The sequence below is a fragment of the Anomaloglossus baeobatrachus genome, chromosome 6, assembly GCF_048569485.1.
Source record: "Anomaloglossus baeobatrachus isolate aAnoBae1 chromosome 6, aAnoBae1.hap1, whole genome shotgun sequence".
NCBI lineage: Eukaryota > Metazoa > Chordata > Amphibia > Anura > Aromobatidae > Anomaloglossus > Anomaloglossus baeobatrachus.
The window spans coordinates 520,325,023-520,348,570 of record NC_134358.1 but is presented as its reverse complement, the minus strand read 5'-3'; the positions used below and the strand labels follow the sequence as shown (position 1 = coordinate 520,348,570).

General features: G+C 47.7%; 1 protein-coding gene across 2 annotated transcripts in view; it reads right to left on the bottom strand.

The window, feature by feature from the left end:
• Positions 1-23,548, bottom strand: part of ITGB1 (integrin subunit beta 1) — a 64,694-nt gene that overhangs the window by 15,027 nt on the left and 26,119 nt on the right. For both annotated transcript variants that reach the window (XM_075315484.1, XM_075315485.1), the window contains exons 2-13: positions 23,018-23,084; positions 14,889-14,974; positions 14,151-14,367; positions 13,892-14,062; positions 11,797-12,035; positions 10,888-11,043; positions 8,925-9,020; positions 8,755-8,844; positions 8,527-8,667; positions 8,209-8,411; positions 6,068-6,306; positions 5,755-5,977 (exon numbers count right to left, since the gene is read on the bottom strand). In XM_075315484.1, the coding sequence (XP_075171599.1) occupies positions 5,755-5,977; positions 6,068-6,306; positions 8,209-8,411; positions 8,527-8,667; positions 8,755-8,844; positions 8,925-9,020; positions 10,888-11,043; positions 11,797-12,035; positions 13,892-14,062; positions 14,151-14,367; positions 14,889-14,974; positions 23,018-23,084 (1,928 nt within the window). The remainder of the gene's footprint in view (positions 1-5,754; positions 5,978-6,067; positions 6,307-8,208; positions 8,412-8,526; positions 8,668-8,754; positions 8,845-8,924; positions 9,021-10,887; positions 11,044-11,796; positions 12,036-13,891; positions 14,063-14,150; positions 14,368-14,888; positions 14,975-23,017; positions 23,085-23,548) is intronic.

The following is a 23,548-nucleotide window of genomic DNA, read 5'->3' as shown; positions in this document are numbered from 1 at the left end:
TGGCGGACGTTGGTTTCCTAGCCTGTCTCATAGTGGCAATCACCTCTTGAGATAATCCTGAAGACGCTAGGATCCAGGACTCAATGGCCACACAGTCAGGTTGAGGGCCGCAGAATTCAGATGGAAAAACGGCCCTTGAGATAGCAAATCTGGTCGGTCTGGCAGTGCCCACGGTTGGCCGACCGTGAGATGCCACAGATCCGGGTACCACGACCTCCTCGGCCAGTCTGGAGCGACGAGGATGGCGCGGCGGCAGTCGGCCCTTATCTTGCGTAACACTCTGGGCAACAGAGCCAGAGGAGGAAACACATAAGGAAGCTGAAACTGCGACCAATCCTGAACTAAGGCGTCTGCCGCCAGAGCTCTGTGATCTTGAGATCGAGCCATGAATGTTGGGACCTTGTTGTTGTGCCGTGACGCCATTAGGTCGACGTCCGGCATCCCCCAGCGGCAATAGATCTCCTGAAACACGTCCGGGTGAAGGGACCATTCCCCTGCGTCCATGCCCTGGCGACTGAGAAAGTCTGCTTCCCAGTTTTCTACGCCCGGGATGTGAACTGCGGATATGGTGGATGCTGTGGCTTCCACCCACAGCAGAATCCGCCGGACTTCCTGGAAGGCTTGCCGACTGCGTGTCCCACCTTGGTGGTTGATGTAAGCCACCGCTGTGGAGTTGTCCGACTGAATTCGGATCTGCTTGCCTTCCAGCCACTGCTGGAACGCTTTTAGGGCAAGATACACTGCCCTGATCTCCAGAACATTGATCTGAAGTGAGGACTCTTGCTGAGTCCACGTACCCTGAGCCCTGTGGTGGAGAAAAACTGTTCCCCACCCTGACAGGCTCGCGTCCGTCGTGACCACCGCCCAGGATGGGGGTAGGAAGAATTTTCCTTTCGATAATGAGGTGGGAAGAAGCCACCACCGAAGGGAAGCTTTGGTTGCTTGAGAGAGGGAGACGTTCCTGTCTAGGGACGTCGGCCTCCTGTCCCACTTGCGTAGGATGTCCCATTGAAGAGGACGCAGGTGAAACTGCGCGAAAGGGACTGCTTCCATTGCTGCCACCATCTTCCCCAGGAAGTGCATGAGGCGCCTCAAGGGGTGTGACCGACCTTGAAGGAGAGATTGTACCCCTGTCTGTAGTGAACGCTGTTTGTCCAGTGGAAGCTTCACTATCGCTGGAAGAGTATGAAACTCCATGCCAAGATATGTCAGTGATTGGACCGGTGTCAGATTTGACTTTGGAAAATTGATGATCCACCCGAAACGCTGGAGAATCTCCAGAGTAACGTTGAGGCTGTGTTGGCATGCCTCTTGAGAGGGTGCCTTGACCAGCAGATCGTCTAAGTAAGGTATCACTGAGTGACCCTGAGAGTGGAGGACCGCAACTACTGTAGCCATGACCTTGGTGAAAACCCTTGGGGCTGTCGCCAGGCCGAACGGCAGTGCCGCGAACTGAAGGTGTTCGTCTCCTATGGCGAAGCGCAAGAAGCGCTGATGCTCTGGAGCAATTGGTACGTGGAGATAAGCATCCTTGATATCGATCGATGCTAGGAAATCTCCTTGGGACATTGAGGCGATGACGGAGCGGAGGGATTCCATCCGGAACCGCCTGGTCCTTACGTGTTTGTTGAGCAGTTTTAGGTCCAAAACAGGACGGAAGGACCCGTCCTTCTTTGGAACCACAAACAGGTTGGAGTAGAAACCGTGACCCTGTTGCTGAAGAGTAACCGGGACCACCACTCCTTCTGCCTTCAGAATGCCCACCGCCTGCAGAAGAGCCTCGGCTCGCTCGGGAGGCGGAGATGTTCTGAAGAATCGAGTCGGATGACGAGAGCTGAACTCTATCCTGTAACCGTGAGACAAAATGTCTCTCACCCAACGGTCTTTTACTTGTGGCAGCCAGGTGTCGCAAAAGCGGGAGAGCCTGCCACCGACCGAGGATGCGGTGTGAGGAGGCCGTAAGTCATGAGGAAGCCGCCTTGGTAGCGGCACCTCCGGCGGTCTTTTTAGGGCGTGATTTAGACCGCCATGCGTCGGAGTTCCTCTGATCCTTCTGAGGCCTTTTGGACGAGGAGAATTGGGACCTGCCCGTACCCCGAAAGGACCGAAACCTCGACTGTCCCCTCCTCTGTTGGGGTGTTTTTGGTTTGGCCTGGGGTAAGGATGTTTCCTTTCCCTTGGATTGTTTGATGATTTCATCCAATCTCTCACCAAACAAACGGTCGCCAGAAAATGGCAATCCAGTTAAGCACTTTTTGGAAGCCGAATCTGCCTTCCATTCCCGCAGCCACAAGGCCCTGCGTATTGCCACCGAATTGACGGCTGCAACCGCCGTACGGGTCGCAGAGTCCAGGACAGCATTAATAGCGTAGGACGCAAATGCCGACGTTTGAGAGGTTATGGACGCCACCTGCGGCGCAGACGTACGTGTGAGTGCGTCAATTTGCGCCTGACCAGCTGAGATAGCTTGGAGTGCCCATACGGCTGCGAATGCTGGAGCAAAAGACGCGCCGATAGCTTCATAGATGGATTTCAACCAGAGCTCCATCTGTCTGTCAGTGGCATCCTTGAGTGAAGCTCCATCTTCCACTGCAACTATGGATCTAGCCGCCAGTCTGGAGATTGGAGGATCCACCTTGGGACACTGAGTCCAGCCCTTGACCACGTCAGGGGGAAAAGGGTAACGTGTATCCTTAAGGCGCTTGGAAAAACGCTTATCTGGATAAGCTCGGTGTTTCTGGACTGCCTCTCTGAAGTCAGAGTGGTCCAGAAACATACTCTTTGTACGCTTGGGAAACCTGAAACGGAATTTCTCCTGCTGAGAAGCTGACTCCTCCACAGGAGGAGCTGAGGGAGAAATATTCAACATTTCATTGATGGACGCAATAAGATCATTCACTATGGCGTCCCCATCAGGAGTATCAAGGTTGAGAGCGGCTTCAGGATCAGAATCCTGATCAGCTACCTCCGCTTCATCATACAGAGAGTCCTCTCGCTGAGACCCTGAACATTGTGATGATGTCGAGGGAATTTCATAGCGAGCTCGCTTAGTCGGTCTGGGGCTGCGGTCCGTGTCAGAGACCTCACCCTGGGATCCATGAGACACCCCAGGAAGACATTGCTGTTCCAACTGAGGGGGACCAGGGTGCAATGATTGCACAGTGCCCATGGCTTGAGATGCCGGCCTGGACTGCAAGGCTTCTAATATCTTAGCCATAGTCTCAGAAAGTCTTTCAGTAAAAACTGCAAACTCCGTCCCTGTCACCTGGACAGTGTTAACAGGTGGTTCTCCCTGGGCCACCCCTAGCAGAGGCTCCGGCTGAGAAAGTGCCACAGGGGCCGGGCATTGCACACAATGAGGGTCAGTGGAACCTGCCGGCAGTATAGCCGTACATGCTGCACAGGCAGCATAGTAAGTCAGTGCCTTGGCACCCTTGCTATTTGTGGACGACATGCTGTTGTCTCCTCTGAGCAATACAGGAGGGTATATAGCCACAAATCAACAGTGCACCCTACAGTGTAAAGTATAGACTATAATCATATAAACTATAAATACACTTCTGCACTAGTGGGGCCAGCACCACAGGTGCTGCTTACCGCCTGCGCAAAGCGTTTGTGTGGGCACCAGAATTCCTGCCTGGGTCTCTTTGAGCTTGTCTCTCCTCTCCAGCGTTAGCAGAGCTGAGAGGAATGGCTGCCGGCGTCCTGAGGAGAGGAGGGAGCCGTGGGCGTGACCCAGAAAAGTGCGGGAACTGGTGCCCCACTGTGCAGAGTGAGGGGGGTGGAGTATGCAAAGCATGCTCCAGCCCTCAGTGCTGCCGACCTGTACAGCGTCCCGCCCTTCCCCTGACTGGCAGGGCTGGGGGCGGGAAGAAAGACACAAACACACTCAGCGACGCTGAAGTGTATAGTGGCACAAATGCAGCCAGCGCTGCTGTCCCCGGTGCACTAGCACACCCAGCAATGCTGGAGTGTTGCTGTGCGCGGTCCCCACGGGGACACAGAGTACCTCCAAGTAGCAGGGCCATGTCCCTGAACGATACTCGGCTCCTATCCAGCAGGGTCCTCAGGAGCTGTGGATGGAGCACGGTCTCCTGTGCCTGGAGACCGATGGGATCCCACTTCACCCAGAGCCCTAATTGAGGGATGGGGAAGGAAAGCAGCATGTGGGCTCCAGCCTCCGTACCCGCAATGGATACCTCAACCTTAACAACACCGCCGACAAGAGTGGGGTGAGAAGGGAGCATGCTGGGGGCCCTGTCATGGGCCCTCTTTTCTTCCATCCGACATAGTCAGCAGCTGCTGCTGACTAAGCTGTGGAGCTATGCGTGGATGTCTGACCTCCTTCGCACAAAGCATAAAAACTGATGAGCCCGTAGCAGTACGGGGGGTGTATAGGCTGAAGGGGAGGGGCTTTACACTTTTAGTGTAATACTTTGTGTGGCCTCCGGAGGCATAGCTATACACCCAATTGTCTGGGTCTCCCAATTAGGAGCGACAAAGAAAAAAAGAATTAAATATCTCAAGGACAGCTGCAAATCTTAAGTAGTAAGTTGCAAAAGTGCTGTTTTTTTACAAGCTTTGTAACCATATCCATCTATGATAATACTACTACAGTGGTGGATTCACAATTAGCATTTTTTCATCATGGATTTAGCTGCAGTGACTTTACAGCAAAATCTGAATGCAACACATGTGGCTGTTACTGCAAATTTGCAATTCAAGAGGTGAAACCTGCAGCATACCCACATAAAAATATGTAATATGTGATTTTGCTGCAGATTTAAAGTAAATGCATCATGTATGAATTCATACTTAAGCTTCACCTACTGCTAGGATGTTTGAGAAAGACGCGCTAGTTGAAAGTATATAAAGCATATGCTAAAATACAGTGGAAACGCGCTTAACGAGTAACCCACTTAACGAAAATTTCGCTTAACAAGCAAAGCTTTCTGTAAATTTGTAACCCGCTTTACGAGAAAGCTTTGCTGTACGAGCAAAATTCTCACCGCACACACTTCCGGTTCCGTACTTCCACCGCGCTCTGACCCACACTTGCAGTCCACACAAACACACACACACAGTATTATGCGCACCTTACCTTCCGTTCCATCGTCGGCCTCAGGGTTCTTGTAGTCCGCCGGCTCATTGCGACGTCCTCACGGCGAACTACAAGACCCAGGAGGCCGGCGGTGGAACGGGAGGTAAGGTGAGCATAATGTGTGTACCTTCAGTTCCATCGCCAGCCTCCTGGGTCCTGTAGTTCGCCGCTCCACTCCAGGCTGTGCATCGGCATCCATAGCGACGAAGCAGGAACTTCCTCGGTCACCGCTACTCAAAGGCAGCGCGCAGGCCAATCAGAGGCAAGCGGCTTCTGCCTTTGAAGTCAGCGCTCTGGCAGCGGAAGTTCCTCCCTCGTCGTTATGGTAACCCGATACACAGCCCGTATCGGAGAACAGCAAGTCCCAGTAGACCGGCGATGGAACAGAAGGTAAGGTGAGCATAATATGTGCATGTGTGCTTGTGAGTGCTTGTGCATGTATAGAATGGTGCAATAGGAGACAAGGATGGGACATTTAACTAGTTGTGGAACGAATTGTCTGCATTGCAATGATTTACTATGGGAAATCTTGCTTTGCTGAACGAGTTATTTGGTTAACAAGCGCACTCCCAGAACGGATTGTTCTCGTTAACCAAGGTTCCACTGTAAAGGTAAAAACTTCTGGGGTGTGATGCTCTTCTATGAATACTTACTTGTGCTCCGTGCACACACCAGCACAGGTCTGACACATCTCACAGGTTTGTCCTTGGAATTTAGGATCTGTACATTTACACCTTCCACATTCGCATATGCCTCTTCCGTTGCAGAGCTGGCCGTTGGACGCTATGCACGTGGACTTATCCTCGGAGCAATCGCATGCAGTTCCAGAGAAGTTAGGGAAACACTCACATACTCGGCATTTACAAATTCCATTACCTGGCAGAGGAGACGACACGTTATAATCAGATACTGGTAAATATGGAGCAGGTCACACAAGCAGGACACATTCATGTGCTCATACTGTACCTCCACAGATCTGCCCATTAGACCGGTCACAGTTGAAATTGTCGCAGTCGCAGTATTTGCCAGAATACACTTCGTTGGGATTGTCCCTCTTCTTACACACACACTGCCCGCAGATACAATCACCGTTGTTGCTGCAAATCTCAGAGCTGTTCTCCTTCCTGCACTGAGCGTCCATATCTTCATTGCTAACCTGCTCGGTGCTGCACTCGCAATGCTTCCCGATACGGCCATCGTTACACCTGGAAAGGGAGGGCCAAAGTGAGGCCACAATGTACGGTCACAATATGCACCGATCGGACACAGCATAAACTAAATGGGACTGAGAATAGGCAATTTGATCCCATGTCCCTCAGACGACTTGTCAACAATTCTTGCGGTGTCGCAGGGGGCATTATCCTTCTGAGGGGGACCACTGCCATTAGGAAATCAAAGTATACGTCAAACAATGATTGTACTTGACAATCTAAGGATACGTGCCCACATTGCGTTCTGTCCCTGCAGAAATTTCTGCAGTGATTTGAACAGCACAAGTGCGCTTCAAATCTCGCTGCACAAACACTGCGTACTGAAAAGCTGATTTCATGCGCTCTGCATGCAGCCCCTCCCATAGACAGAGCGGGGGCTGCATGTAAAGGGCACGAGAGAAGTGACATGTCACTTCTTAGAACGCAGCGATTCGGCAGGACACATGCAGTTACGCTGCGGTGCAGATCGCAGCGTAACTGCATGAAAATACGCTACGTGGGCACATAGCCTAACATCCAGATGAATATCAGGGCATGACGTTTCAGAGTATCAGTCGGCCTTTGTCTTGTAATGCATCGTGGTGCAACCTCTTCCACCAGTAAGTGATGCACACAAGCCCAGTCGCCATGATGTGAAGACACGGGATTCATCAGACCAGGCCTCCTCCTGCCATCGCTCCATGGTCCAGATGCAATGCTCACGTGCCCATTTTAGGCAACAGGGATCAAAATGGGCTCTCTGACTGGTGTGTAGACTTCAAATTTTTGGAGATACTCTGGTAAAGTCATCTAGCCATCACAATTTTAGCAGTTGTCAAAGTAGATCCTTATAGGTTCTAGTTTTAAAGGGGCTGTCCACTACTTTATATTGATGGCCTCTCTCCTTAGGATAAGTCATCAATGTCTGATCTGCTAGGGTCCAACAGCCTGCACTCCCATCAATCAACTGTCCTCTGTGCCACCGGCGACAGCAGGAAATGCTCAGCTCTGGAGCTGCTCAGTCTTCTGATATCGGCCACAGCCGGGAACTGCACATCTGTCTCCTCTTGATTAGAATGGGTGGTGGATGTGCAGTTCCCGGCCGCGATCAGGGAACTGAGCAGAGGCGGAACTGAGCAGAGGCGGAACTGAGCAGAGGCGGAACTGAGCAGAGGCGGAACTGAGCAGAGGCGGAACTGAGCAGAGGCGGAACTGAGCAGAGGCGGAACTGAGCAGAGGCGGAACTGAGCAGAGGCGGAACTGAGCAGAGGCGGAACTGAGCAGAGGCGGAACTGAGCAGAGGCGGAACTGAGCAGAGGCGGAACTGAGCAGAGGCGGAACTGAGCAGAGGCGGAACTGAGCAGAGGCGGAACTGAGCAGAGGCGGAACTGAGCAGAGGCGGAACTGAGCAGAGGCGGAACTGAGCAGAGGCGGAACTGAGCAGAGGCGGAACTGAGCAGAGGCGGAACTGAGCAGAGGCGGAACTGAGCAGAGGCGGAACTGAGCAGAGGCGGAACTGAGCAGAGGCGGAACTGAGCAGAGGCGGAACTGAGCAGAGGCGGAACTGAGCAGAGGCGGAACTGAGCAGAGGCGGAACTGAGCAGAGGCGCCTGTCTGCTGCTGCCGGGAATGAGGACAGCTGATCGGCGGGGGTGCTGGGTGTTGAACCCCGGCCGATCAGACATTGATGACCAATCCTAAGGATAGGCCATTAATGAAAAATTAGTACACAACCCCTTTAACTGCTTCCAATGTAAAAAAAAAAAAAAACAACAAAAAAAACTGCTCACATGCTGCTTAATATATCCCATCTCCTGACAGATCCACTTGTCATATAAACAATGTTATACACTTCTCAGTGGTTTCATTCCTATGGTCGATGTACATCTTTGATATAACCTCTGACATGAATAATACCTGCAAGCTCCACATTCAAATGTGCCATTTCCATTGTGGCATTCTGGGCTATCAGGGGTTCCCGACTGCTGGCAATCACATTCGCAGATAAATTTCAGATGGATCTCCACTTCTTCCGTAAAACCTAACGGCTTGATTCTAATAGGCTCAGTATGGTCTTTTTTGGGACACTTGTGGGCAGTTATGCTGATCTCAAACTGAACCTAAAATGAAAATAAATAAATAAATAAATAAATAAAATCACAGATTAGCAAGAAATGGATCTTTGCACACAATGCAGCCATTTCACGTAACGGATTCTCGGGAGTTAACACCGACCTGATCTCCTAGAGAGATGTTGGAGCATTTCCTTCCATTCTCTCCTGTGCCGATTACTCCATTCTTACAGAACGACTTATAGTTAATAGTCACGCCTTCTGGTAATTTGCTGTTTTCCAAAATCAGTTCTGAAGACAATGACTGGAAAGAAGAAGAAAAAAAAAAATAATATACACAATATATGGACACCAGAGGGGTTTTTTGTATATGAAAGTAAATGTTACTCACATTGTAGGAGTCAATGATCAACTGAATGACGTTGCTGGAGTTTGAGGACAGGGTTCCTACGGCGGACTTTGGGATCAGGTTCTTTAATTCCTATTAAAATGGCAGCAATTTAGACTTTATATTAGACGCTTATATTGTAGAGGACACAGAATATTGCGCAGATCCTGTACCTTGTAAACCGGCTGGAAATCCTCAGTGACAGCAAAGATAGTCTGTATGTTGTTTTCACTCAGCTTCTGTACTATATGAGCTATTGACGGATAGTCCTGGGAGGAAAAGAGAAAAATATAAATGTTTGTCACCATTAATCCATAAGAGATATTCCTGGAATAAAAACGTATTTATCCAATGTATAGGTGATCATTGTCTAATCTATGGCGTACACCGTCCCTTGTTTTATTTATCTCGCTTATATGAGGGGCTGCTGATAACTCTTTGGCTATGTGATCTTTTTTTGTTTCTATGGTAATGTTACATCACATGAAATCCTTGTGTGTCTAATATATGTTTTCAAAATTGTGTTTGTTGCTTATGGCCTTCATATTCCACAGTTAAGAACTGGGTTAGCAAATTTAAAATGGACCACTTCAGCACCGATGATGAGGAACGTCCTGGATGAACAAGAGTGGTTGTTCCGGAGATAATCGATGCTGCGCACAACCTCATACTGGAGAATCCACGAATTTCAGCTAAAGCAATAGCAGACATCATGGAGATTTCCCGTGAACGTATTTGTGTCATTATCAATGAACATTTGGACATGAGGAAGCTTCTGCAAAGTGGGTCCACAAATGTTTGGCAACAGATCAGAGAAGCATGCGAGTGAAAACTTCCCGGTCCATATGTCAGCGTTTCCAGACGGATAAGAACTTCCTGGTTCGACCTGAAAACAAGGCACAGTCAAAAGAGTGGAGTCACAGTGGTTCTCCTCATCCAGAGAAGTTCAGGGGGCAAAAATCAGCCACTAAGGTGATTGAGTCTGTGTTCTGGGATAAGGAGGGCGTGCTGCTAGTGGACTACCTTCAAAAGGGTTCCATCACCAATGCAAGGTATTACATTGAACTTCTGGACCAAATGAGGACAGCTCTGAAGGCCAAAAGGCGCGGCAAGCTGTCCAAAGGAATCTGGTTCCTTCAAGACAACGCCTCCGCTCACACTGTGACCACGGCAAAACTGGCAGAGCTGGGCTTCCAGCTGGTTAACCACCACCTTATTCAATAGACCTAGCTCCCTCTGACTATCATCTGTTTCCAAACCTGAAGAAACACCTCAAGGGTACCAAATTTCACACCATTACTGATGCCATGGCTGCTACGGATGCCTGGTTGGAGGCACAACCGAAATCCTTTTTGCTAGGCTTACAGAACGTGAAATAAGAAGTGTGTTGACATCAATGGATCAACATGTCCCATTTCTTTCTGGGTAAAGCCAAAGCCTTAGCAGCCCCTTGTCTAGCACTATTCTACATCACTTTACATATATGTTATCATCCCTGTCCCCATTGGGTTCACAATCTAAATTCCCTATCAGTATGTCTTTTGTAGTTTGGGAGGAAACTGGAGTACTTGGAGAAAACGCACACAAACACGGTGGGGCGGGGGAAGGCATACAAACTCCTTGTAGATGTTGTCCTTGGTGGGATATGAACACAAACCCCAGTGCTGCACCTAGGCCCCTCAAAACTACAATGCTGCCCATATTTAAATGGGGCTGCCATCCAGCATGGTGCTGCCACTTATGTCACCCTATCGATTGTACTGTGCCATTTCCATCACTTCTGTAGAGTGGGGTGCCACCTCTAATGCATGGCTGCTATAACCAAACAGGGCTCCACTTTAATCAGACCACAAATATCCTGTGAACAGGTGATATACAAGGTGCGACTCAGATGTAGGATGGGCATCTCATCAGCACTCAGATTGGGTAAGACATCTGGTTTTCAGTATCCAATGCTGCTTTTTTATCACCAGCTGGATGCATTTTGCACAAAACACCAACATGCGGCACAAGGAGAGAAGCTTAGGACCAGACCACAACACCACGTCAATTGTGTGAGGCACCGTCCCGCTCCTCGCAAATATCATAGCATGTGACATTATTGGACACTCATGAAGGCTGTGAGTATAGACTTACATAATAGTGGCTCATTGTGTACATATTATCATGCATGTGACATTTCCCGTCGTTCGGCAGCACAATTCCTCCCAATTTTCCATCTCCAGCAAAATGAAAGCCGGCATCAGTGGAGAAGACCAGCAGGCGCGTGACATTCCTCCAACCAATTTGCTCCTGAAATTAAGGGTTGCAGCATGAAATGAAGAACGTACTTATGACAGACATGCATGACTAATCTATTTTTACAGAAGTACCATGAAGATGTTGCTGACGACTTCCAGAGATTAGACCCAGCGTCATTCACGTGTCTACCCACATGCAATTAATATGCATGATAGGGGAAAACCCACCTATAAAAAGGGATTTAATGTCCCTCCAAAAAACAGTCTACATGAACGTTGACATACATTATTCTTGGTTAATGGGTCATTTTCACAAACTTAAGCCATCAGAACTTTTCCCCCAAAGCAAGCTGCAGGATGCCACCAATGATCCGAACGGTATTACACAGGTGTGATGATCTGTATTATATGGCAGTGCAGACCACCCAGCACAGGGAGCCAATACACAAAGCTCTGACGTCTATGTGCCCCAGTAAACGGACATGACAAGCATCACCATGGATAACCCCCAGTCAGGAGGGAAAAAAAAGTTTGTATCCCTACAAACTTTGAAGGCATAGCTCCTTAAAGATGGGTGTTGTGCATACCAGTCTTAATAATGGGCGAGCTAGTATAAGATGTGGCCAATTCATTAAGTGGTGCCCACCTTATAACTGGCGTGCGCCTTTTCCAGAAATGTAAAATACGTTACAACACAACTTCATGTTGTGCTAAAATATTGTGACATTTTAAGGCGTTTTCATGATTGTCACGTTGTCATGATGGTCTCCTAAGGATTAGTAATTTACTTCTAGACACTACTTACCCCACATACAGCAACTTGCATAATTGCATCAAAACCTCCTTCTGGGGAGTCCAGGTTACCAGAGATTTGCTGTTTCCCTACGAGATCATTAAACAGTTTGCCGTCACTTGTAAGATTAAGGACGTTTTTAAAGCTAAATGGACTGGTACAGTTCTGGTCCGTGGTGCAGGGATTGAGGAGCTTAGCAGGAGTGGTGCTAATATACGGCATAACTGTTTTCTCCACAAAAGAGCCGAAACCTAAAACAAAAAAAAACAAAAAAAACAAAAAAAAAAGAAGACCACAAATAAGTAATAGAAGCAAAATGTTTAACACCATATAATTATCAGTAAAGCTGTAACACATTCAGGGGGGACACTTACTTAGGACAGACCTTTATACATCAGTCTAAATTAAAAACCCACTGGGTTAAAAGGCAACAAATTTATTAAGAGACGGCCAGGCCAGGGCGCAAAAGCAAGACGGCCAGGCCAGGGCGCAAAAGCAAGACGGCCAGGCCAGGGCGCAAAAGCAAGACGGCCAGGCCAGGGCGCAAAAGCAAGACGGCCAGGCCAGGGCGCAAAAGCAAGACGGCCAGGCCAGGGCGCAAAAGCAAGACGGCCAGGCCAGGGCGCAAAAGCAAGACGGCCAGGCCAGGGCGCAAGATATAAAGTATATAGACAGATCTAAAGAAATTGTTTCAACTAGAAATTAAATTTATGTACACAAAAGTTAAAAAAGCTACATAAGGAACCTGTCAAACCCTCAGACACATCTATAAAAATGAACAGAAGACATTACAGATAAGCCACCCACAATTTGAAGAAACATTTTCCAGGCACAAAACCAGATTCGATTCCTGAATACAATTCTCGATGTCCTCGACACCAACATTTCCCTGAGCGCTGTTCATACTGTCTATACATTTGTCCATGCAACCAGTAGGAGGACAATAAAAATTCTCCATCTCAAAACACACACGGCCTAGAAAATCCCGGCACTCACAGAATCGTTGATTGTTTCCGCTCTGCCCGAGCTTTCTCCAGCTGTAACTATTGAGCTGCTGTTCTTGGGCAGAGCTGAACGTTCAGAAGGTATTAAGGGAACCTGTCACCTAGAATATGTGTTCTGACCTATAAGCGGACGCATGTGTGCCCTAATTACACCTCCCTACCCATCCTTGTGTTGTAAAATTGTTTAATATGAAAGTACTAAAACACATTCTATTACCTTCATATTTCATGTAAATTATAGAGCCGCTGGCCATATGGGCGACTGCATACTGCAGACGTCCCCGTCGCTCATTCTATCCTGCGTGCATTGCGGCAGGCTTCTTTTACGGGTGTTCACTGGCCGGCTTCAGACGCACACTGCGCATGTGCAGTGCGCGTCTGAAACTGACAAGGAGAACTCTGAAAAGAAGCCTGCCGCAATGATAAGTATAAACGTGCGCAGGATAGAATGGGCGACGGGGACGTCGCTCATGTGACTCCATGGTATCACGCCCACAAGGGCGTGATACCACGGAAAGGTTGCAGACGTCCATAGGGCAAGGCGCCGCCCATGTGGCCAGCAGCTCTCTAATTTACATAGGAAATATGAAGGTAATAAAACGGTTTTTATTACTTTCATATTACACAATTTTACAACACAAAGATGGGTAGGGAGGTGTAATTAGGGCACACATGCGTCTGTGGATAGGTCAGAACACATATTCTAGGTGACAGGTTCCCTTTAAATAATTTTCTCAATCAATGATTCTGTTAGTGCTGGGATTTTCTACTACTATTATTGCTTCCACATGCGCATGACCTCCACGGATAGAGTGCTTAACACTTGTACATTTGCATGAGGCCAATGAACTTATAAGTATTTTATGGGAATGTAGGAAGAAAATGGAGTATCCAGAGAAAACCCCTCGTAAAACATAAGAAGATCATCAACAGAATTGCAGATCCTGTCTTTAAATCTAATCCTAGACCCATTCCTGTAGGGTGACCGTGCTAACCACTGCACCACACAACATTTTCCCAAACCCAGATGCGGGGCATCAATCCGTTCTCCATGTAGATAGGACATAACTCAGACTTCTGCCCTCGTGTTAGTTTAGCCTTACCTATCCTAAAATCGGATGTAATTTGCTCCATTTCCCTCATGAGCGCGGTGCCGAGGCTTTTCACATTCTCCAAATCGTCCTTCATGGAGTATGACAGGTCCATAAGATAGTACAGATCAATAGGATAATCTTCTGCTCTTCTGAAGGTTAAATTAAATGTCTGGGGCTCACCTACGAAAGAGAAAAGTAAAGAGTAAAATGGAGGCCCATAACTTCAACCAGTCTAGAAACGTCACAAGATGCAGCCACAGGTACCTACCGGACCTCAGCTCAAATCGGAGCTGCTGGGGCCGGATCTGGGTGATGTTAGCTGGGTCCATGCGCTCTCCTTTGGCCTTATTGGTTATGGCATTATCTTTTAGCTTTTCCTTGCTGCCTCTGGGATTTTGGATACTTTCTTCAGGGCATCCTTTACTTTTTAATGCAGCCAAGTCATCACAACGAGCAGATGTTGGCTCACCTTCCTGCAAAAAGTCCTACAATAAAAAAGGGAAACATTTAGTAATGCTAGAATTACACACAACCCTATAAAAACCCCAAGTCTCAAAAAAAAAAAAAAAATTCAAAAAAAAATTGAAGCTTTGAAAGATAAAAAATAAAAAAAAATTCAGTGTAAGAAAAAAAACCCCTTCATTTAGCTAAATAAATTCAAAGCTTCCCATTCTTTGCGATACACAATGCCTGTAGGGCGGGGCTGGACAGAGGCTGGGCGGTGCCAGCTCTGACTGATGTTTGGCTGTCAAACATGTCATGTTTGGTTGAGCTGCATCAACAATCAAGAGAAACAAAAGTTTTAAAACAAAAATAAATAAATAATGTAGGGATGTTTTATATGACAATACAGCACAGATTAGCTTTAATTTTTTTTGCGAGTTTATGTCGAACAACTCCTTTAATGGACGAATGCAGGCTGTATGGGGAGAAAGGACTGTTCAGTCCACATACAGTTTGCTTATTTTTATGGTCACCTAGCACAGCCATCGCTCATCCCACTTACCACTTTGGTACACCAGCCACAGTTTGGTCCGGCTTGTATACACTCTCCACATGATTTGGCATTAGCTTTTAAACATTCAGTTCCACCTATATAAACAGAGAAACCAAACTTATTACAAGAGTTATCACCTTTCAGAACAGCAACTAGAAATTTAGCCGGCCAACAAGCAGATCGAGCTAATCCCCAGGAGAGGTCATCTGATGCTGGACAACATTCACTAGTGGGCAAATAATGGTAACGATTACTAGCTGCTGTTATTGATCTCGCTCACTGGCGATCGGACCAGTAAATATAAGTTCTTCTTGGGCTCCTTGCCTAACAGAGATTAGTTTTTTTGCATGTCGGGAGAAAGACAGGACCGTTGCATGACAAACCACCAACTGTATGTGGGCATATTAACAAACAGTCCCATATAAGAGGAATCTGACAAAACAATATATACACTATATCGCAAAAGTGAGTGAGCTTATATAAACTGTGTAAATTTGGTGCCCTCTAAACAACAACACAGCTATTGTCTAAACTGCTGGCAACAAAAGTGAGTACACGCCTATATGAAAATAACCAAATTATGCCCAATTAGCCATTTTCCCCTCCTCTGTGTCATGAGATTCACTGGTGTTACAAGGTCTCAGGTGTGGATGGAGAGCAGTGTGTTACATTTGGTGTTATTGTCACACACTCTCTCATACTAGTCACTGGACGTTCAACATGGCTCCTCATGGCAAAGAATTCTCTGAGGATCTGGGGAAAAGAATTGTTGCTCCACATAAAGATGGCTGAGGATATAAGAAGATTGCCAACCCCCTGACGCTGAGCTGCAGCACAGTGGCCAAGACCATACAGTAGTTTAACAAGACAGGTTACACTCAGAACAGGCCTAGTCATGGCCGACCAAAGAAGTTGAGTGCACGTGATCAGCGTTATATCCAGAGGTTGTCTTTTCAATATAGGGGCAGGAGTCCTGCCAGTATTGCTGTAGAGGTTACAGGGGTGGGGGTCAGTCTGTCAGTGCTCAGACCATATGCCACAAACTACATCGAATTGGTCTGCATGGCTGTCATCCCAGAAGGAAGCCTCATCTAAAGATGATGCACAAGAAAACCTGCAAACAGTGTCCTGAAGACAAGCAGACTAAGGACATGGATTACTGGAGCAGTGTCCTGTGGCCTGATGACACCAAATTTACACTGTTAAATAAGCTGACTACTTTACATTACATCAGTGTCATATCTTCAGTGTTTTCCGATGAGAAGACAGAATATTTACAAAACCGGCATTTACTTACATGTGATTACTGTATATGCCGATACCAGCACTGTAATAATGCTCCCTTAGGGTTTAATCCATCTTTTCTGTGGTTTATAAATGCATTTTTATGCTGCAGCTTGTCATAGGTAAATGATCCAGGACTGGCCCAGGAGGACACTGTCTCCCCCAGACTAGTCCTGGCTTGGTTCCTATAAAACTCCCCCCTAAGCATGATTGAATCTTCCATACAATTTAATTCATGGCAGGACCACCAAAAATCTCGTGCAAGTCCATGCCATGCTGACCGTACTACCACAAAGTGGATCATATAAAGGATGATACGCGCTGGACTGGTACGTTGCACGCATGTGCAAGATTTCCAGCAGTGCGGCCATGAAATAGAGACTGTATGGAAGATGTCAATCACATTCGATGCATCTCTTCAACCAGACTTGACCTGGCTTAAATCCTCTAATCACAGTATCCCTGGCCTAGCCCTGGCTCAATAACAAGCTGCAAAATAAAAGCGCTTTTATTTAAAGAGAACCTGTCAGCAGGATTTAGCACTATGAAGTAAAGCCATAGCTATAATGTTGCTGTGATGCTGATTAAATAGATAAGGTTCATGAGATGAAGGAATCCGATCTGTGCTTTTGAATAATCCTCAAGTTTTCGTCTAATGACCCCTACTGTGCATCAGTTCAGGACTTGGGGGTAAGGTCTCCTGCTTCTCCGCCCCACCACCTCCTGCATCCTCGGTTACTTTTAGGGTATGTGCGCACTAGGCGTTTTTTTCACGCTGCGTTTTTATGTGCGTTTGCGGCTAAAAAAAACGCACCCGCGGCTAAAAAAACGCGGCAAAAACGCATGCGTTTTTGCCGCGATTTGGTGCGTTTTTTGCTGCGTTTTTGCTCACTGCGTTTTTAATCAGTGCACAATGCCATTAAAGATTGTTGATGAAAAAAAAAGGTCTGATGTCATTTCCTTCTTCAAAATGTTCATTGTATGCAGGAGAGCAGACAGCTGCAGAACTAGTGTATGCAGGAGAGCAGACAGCTGCAGAACTAGTGTATGCAGGAGAGCAGACAGCTGCAGAACTAGTGTATGCAGGAGAGCAGACAGCTGCAGAACTAGTGTATGCAGGAGAGCAGACAGCAGCTGCAGAACTACAAGTCTCAGCATCCTCCATTCACTAGTGTATGCAGGAGAGCAGACAGCAGCTGCAGAACTACAAGTCTCAGCATCCTCCATTCACTAGTGTATGCAGGAGAGCAGACATCAGCTGCAGAACTACAAGTCTCAGCATCCTCCATTCACTAGTGTATGCAGGAGAGCAGACAGCAGCTGCAGAACTACAAGTCTCAGCATCCTCCATTCACTAGTGTATGCAGGAGAGCAGACATCAGCTGCAGAACTACAAGTCTCAGCATCCTCCATTCACTAGTGTATGCAGGAGAGCAGACAGCAGCTGCAGAACTACAAGTCTCAGCATCCTCCATTCACTAGTGTATGCAGGAGAGCAGACAGCAGCTGCAGAACTACAAGTCTCAGCATCCTCCATTCACTAGTGTATGCAGGAGAGCAGACAGCAGCTGCAGAACTACAAGTCTCAGCATCCTCCATTCACTAGTGTATGCAGGAGAGCAGACAGCAGCTGCAGAACTACAAGTCTCAGCATCCTCCATCCAGGACTTTATGCAGTTTTTTGCCCAAAAAGAAAAAAAAAAATGACATGGGCTTCGCCATATTTTTGTATGCTAGCCGGGTACAGCAGGCAGGTACGGGCTGCCCCCAACCCCCAGCTGCCTATTTGTACCCGGCTGGGAACCAAAAATATAGAGAAGCCCTTTTTTTTAATTATTTCATGAAATAATTAAAAAAAAAAAATGACATGGGCTTCGCCTAATTTTTGAGTCCAGCCGGGTACAACTAGGCAGCTGGGGATTGGAATCCACAGTGCAGGGTGCCCATGCTTTCTGGGCACCCCCACTGCGAATTGCAGTCCGCAGCCACCCCAGAAAATGGCGCTTTCATAGAAGCGCCATCTTCTGGCGCTGTATCCCACTCTTCCAGCTGCCCTGAAGCCGGGTGGCTAGCCGGGTAATAATGGAGTTAGGGCTAGCTGTATATTATCAGCTAGCCCTAAGCCCGAAATTCATGGTGTCATGCCAATATTAGACATGGCCACCATGAATTTCTAGTACAGATAAAAAAAACCACAACACACAGAAAAATATTTTTATTAGAAATAAAACACAACACAATTAGTGACTCCATCTTTATTGAAATAAACCCCCCTCCGCAGTAATCCTGGGTCAGGGTCCCGCGCCGTCCAATCAGGATCCAATATCATCTGATCGGTTTGCTGGAAGGCAAAGCGATCAGATGATGTGTCAGGTTCAAGTGCCTGAATCCCATCACACATCAGCTGATTGTATAAAAGCCGATTATACAATCAGCTGATGCATCAGTAGAAAAAAAAAAAATACTCACTTATGTGCTGTGCTGATTACCGGCAGCTCCTGGAGCGATCGATTGGACAGGAGTCTAATCCCGTCCGATCGCTTCAAGAGCTGCCGGTAATCAGCTGATGAAGTCCCCTGACGGCAGGATCAGCTGATAGCCGGCCGGGCGCGAAAAAGCCGGCGAGACTACGATCAGCTGATGCGTCAGGTGACTGCATCAGGTGATCCACCGCCAGGTCCTGCAAGCAAGGTCCTGCCCCGGGGAGACTGCACACAGCCGGAGCGGCGGGACCGGGAGGAGATGGGAGCGGGCATGGCACCGGGACCCTGCGGACAGGTGAGTATATATGACATTTTTTTTTTTCTACTGTTCACTTTGATTTTCGCCGCTGCCTCCACCTCCCGCCCAGACATGGCGCCGCACGGAGCTGACATGGCACCGGACGGGAGGTGGAGGCAGCGGTGACGGTACCGGGAGGATTCACGCTTCTGTGTTTACCAACAGAAGGAATCCTCTTCCTGTACACGTCACTGTAGTACCCACCCCTTGCGTTTATAGCTGCGTTTTTAGTCATAGAAACGCGGCTATATGCATTTTTCATTGCGTTTTTAACATCTCATTGAATTCAATGGGTGAAAAACGCAGTGAAAAACGCAGAAATAATTGACATGCTGCGTTTTTGTGGTCACCACAAACGCAGCTAAAAAAAAACGCTGTGTGCGGACAGCACTTATGAAAACCCATTGACATTGCTGGGGAAGCAATGTCACTGCGTTTTCAGCACAAAAACGCGGTAAAAAATGCCGCTAAAAACGCGGCAAAAACGCCTAGTGCGCACAAGGCCTTATAGGTCACCGATTTAGTAACCTGCCTCCTTCTTAAAATTCTGTGCCGCTGTCAACACTGGGGTGGACCACGCATGCACTAAAGTGGTCTTTAGTAAAATGGAGCAGAGGGAGCTCATTGAGATTTGGCTTAATGAAGAAGTGATTGAGCCGAAATCTTAATGGGCGCCTTAGGAGCCATTTTACTGAAGACTGGCCGTAGAATCACACTGTGCATATACTGCCCACAGCTATGATGGGGGCAGCGGCTTGCAATTTCAAGAAGGAGGCAGGTCACGAAATAATAATCCGTGCCCTGTAAAAGAGCGAGCAGGCAGGGGGAGTGATGGGGTGGGGTCTTCTTCTGCTTCTCCAAGTCCAGCGCCAATGCACAGAAGACATCATTAGATGAAAACTTTATAGAGGAAGATTCCAACAACCACAGAAGGGATTCCATCACCGCAAGTATTCATTTAATCAGCATTACAGCGCCATCATGGCTGACAAGTTCTTTAACCCCTTCAGCCCCGGGGCAACTTCCGTTTTTGCGTTTTTGTTTTTTGCTCCCCTTCTTCCGAGAGCCGTAACTTTTTTATTTTTCCGTCAATCTTGCCATATGAGGGCTTGTTTTTTGCGGGACAAGTTGTACTTTTAAATGAAACCATAAGTTTTACCATATGGTGTACTGGAAAGCAGCAAAAAAATTCCAAGTGTGGAAAAATTGCAAAAAAAGTGTGATGACACAATAGTTTTTGGGATGTTTTATTCACGGTGTTCACTATATGGTAAAACTGATGTGTGGGTATGATGCCTCAGGTCGGTGCGAGTTTGTAGACACCAAACATGTATAGGTTTACTTGTATCTAAGGGGTTAAAAAAAATTCACAAGCTTGTCCAATAAAAGTGGCGTACGTTTTGCGCCATTTTCCGAAACCCGTAGAGTTCTCATTTTTTGGGATCTATGGCTCAGTGACGGCTTATTTTTTGCGTCTCGAGCTGATGTTTCTAATGGTAGCATTTTTGCGCAGATGCTACGTTTTGATCGCCTGTTATTGCATTTTGCGTAAAACTCGTGGCGACCAAAAAACGTAATTTTGGCATTTGGAATTTTTTTGCCACTACGCCGTTTACCAATCAGATTAATTGATTTTATATTTTGATAGATCGGGCATTTCTGAACGCGGCGATACCAAATATGTGTATATTTATTATTTTTTTTAACCCTTTAATTTTCAGTGGGGGGAAAGGGGGGTGATTTGAACTTTTAGGGTTTTTTTTAAAATTTTTAAAACTTTTTTCACTTTTTTTTATTTTATTTTACTAGTCCCCCTAGGGGGCTATAGCGATCAGCAATCCGATCGCTATTATCTATCTGCTGATCACAGCTATACAGCTGTAAACAGCAGAAATAGTCACTTTCTTTTTTCCTCTGCTCCGTGCCGAGGAAAAAGGAAAGTGAAACTTCGTAGCAGCAGGCGTCATCACATGACCCTGTGCTACGATGGCAACCACCGAACGTCACGTGATCACTCACGTGACTTCCGATGGGGGCGGCGGTAAGTAGAAAACATGGCCGCGCGCATATAGATCTCGCTGCCAGACTTTGGCAGCGAGATCTAAGGGGTTAATGTTCGGGGTGGAATGCGATTCCACTCTGAACATGTCGGCACACATGTCAGCTGTTGAAAACAGCTGATATGTGTGCCGATCCACGGAAAGATCCGTCCATGGTCGTGAAGGGGTTAAAAGCACCACTCCAGCGTTTGTTTCTTTTCAGCACTGGAGTGGTGATTAGAACCCAACTCCCCGTCCCCTGGTATCATACTCTCCCTCCAGCCATTCATCTTTTAATTTAGCACCACTTACCGTATTTTTCGGACTATAAGACACACCCTGGTTTTAAAGGAGGAAAATAGGAAAAATAAAATTTTAAGCAAAAAATGTGGTCATGACACACTGTTATGGGGCTAGGATCTGCTGCCTACACTGTTATGGGGGTAATGTCCCCAAATTCTCTACTAAGGTGCTGCATCCTGGTAATGATCCTCCTGCCTTGTATATACAGTATATGTCCCTCATCCTGCTATATACCGTCATCCTGCCATATGGCCGCATCCTGCTATATACCGTCATCCTGCCATATGGCCGCATCCTGCTATATAACCCATCATGGCATATGCCCCCATCCTGCTCTCAGATGACCCCATCCTGCTCTCAGATGACCCCATCCTGCTCTCAGATGACCCCATCCTGCTCTCAGATGACCCCATCCTGCTCATATTATACCCCCATCCTGGTGTATGGCCGCATCCTGTGGCACATAAAAAAAAATAAACGTTCATACTCACCTCAGCTCACCTCACTCCCTGCAGCATCGCTCGTCCTCCCGTCTGTGTCAGCGGCAGCACCGCTGAGTGGTGCCGTCCCCGTTCTCCTGCAGCATCGCTTGTCCTCCCGTCTGTGTCACCGGCAGCGCCGCTGAGAGGAGCCGTCCTCGTTACCCTGCTGCATCGCGATCATCTCCTGTGTCTGTGCCGAGCAGGTGGCTGCGTGTGGACACAGCGATGACGTCATCGCTGTGCGCGCCGCAAGTCTCCACCCAGCCGACGGCACAGACACAGGAGATGATCGCGATACAGCAAGGTAACGGGGATGGTTCCACTCAGCGGCGCTGCCGCTGACACAGACGGGAGAACGAGCGATGCTGCAGGGGAACGGTGAGTACTGTACACCGATTCACTGCTCCCCGCGCGGAAGATGATGCGCGGGGGGGCAGTGAATACAGCCGCACATGATCACTCCAGGCCGTAGTTGCCAGGGGTGATCATGCGGGTCGGCTGTTTACTATGCCCCCCGCCCATCATCCCGCCCACCTGTCAGTGCCTGCTTCAGCGCTGAGGGATGATGGGCGTGCATATTAAATGAGCGGGTCCACGTGGTCACGGCAGACTGCTACAGCCTGCTCGTGCCCCCGATGACCCGCTGTACCGCAGCACCCTCATTCCCCGCAGCCACATTCAGACCATAAGACGCACCCCCCACTTTCCCCCAACATTTGGGGGGAAAAAAGTGCGTCTTATGGTCCGAAAAATACGGTAGGTCCCACATTGCCATCTTGTGAATGTAACTTCTGACCGTCTGGAAGTCAGAAGTTATGTCACAAGCTCCAAAAGAAAGTCTATTACAGCCAGAACAAGTCGAGAACGAGGCTCTCATAGACTTGCATTGATTTGTGACCTCCATGAAACACTGGAGCTGCCAGCAGGTGACAAAGTGCAGAAGATAGACATGAAGCCGTCGGAGGGAGAGTATAAGACAAAGGGCAGGGAACTTAGTTGTAAAGCAACACTCCAGCTGTGTAATTAAAAAAAACCACCAAGGTGGTCTTACACCCCCTTTAATATGGTCGCTCATTACCATTCAATTGCAGATTGGTAAATTCTGAAAGAATTGGACTTAAGCCAAATGAACCAGCAAAACCAGTGATTTTCCAGAGGAAGACTTTTGAATACTAAAATTTGTCATGAAAAAGCAGTGACCTTCACAATATTCAGACAATATACAGACAGGGAAGCAGACAGCACTTACCCTGTTGTGCACTGATGTACGACAGTGAACACATACACAGCCCCACGATGATCAGGATACGTGCCATCTACAAAACAAAGTATACACATTTACTCAATTATAAATGATATTTTTCTTACTTTTCTGTGACCATTTTACATTCAATACGGTTGCGTTGCTAGCACTGAGCCATAGGAGTATATGCGCCGGATATTCTGTCTGGAGCCCTGGATTGCTCTACATAAGCATTTGCTATCCTCATACTGGACTCCCCTTTACTATAGCCTCATTACGAAAGCCTGACGCTCGCACCCGATAGGGCCACATCGCCGCTCGGAGCCACCACCGTGACATCAGAGGTCAGTATACTGATGCGATCCAGCGATCGGAGCACAGCTGCGGAGGAAAGGGACTTAATCTCCCCCATTATCGGCTGATGCTATTATCGCACTGCACTCCGGTGTCATAAGAGTGCAGTGCGATGTTTCAATCGCACCTGTAGACTTGTGTGGGTGAATACAGATCAGATTCCACCTGCAGTATGCTGTGATT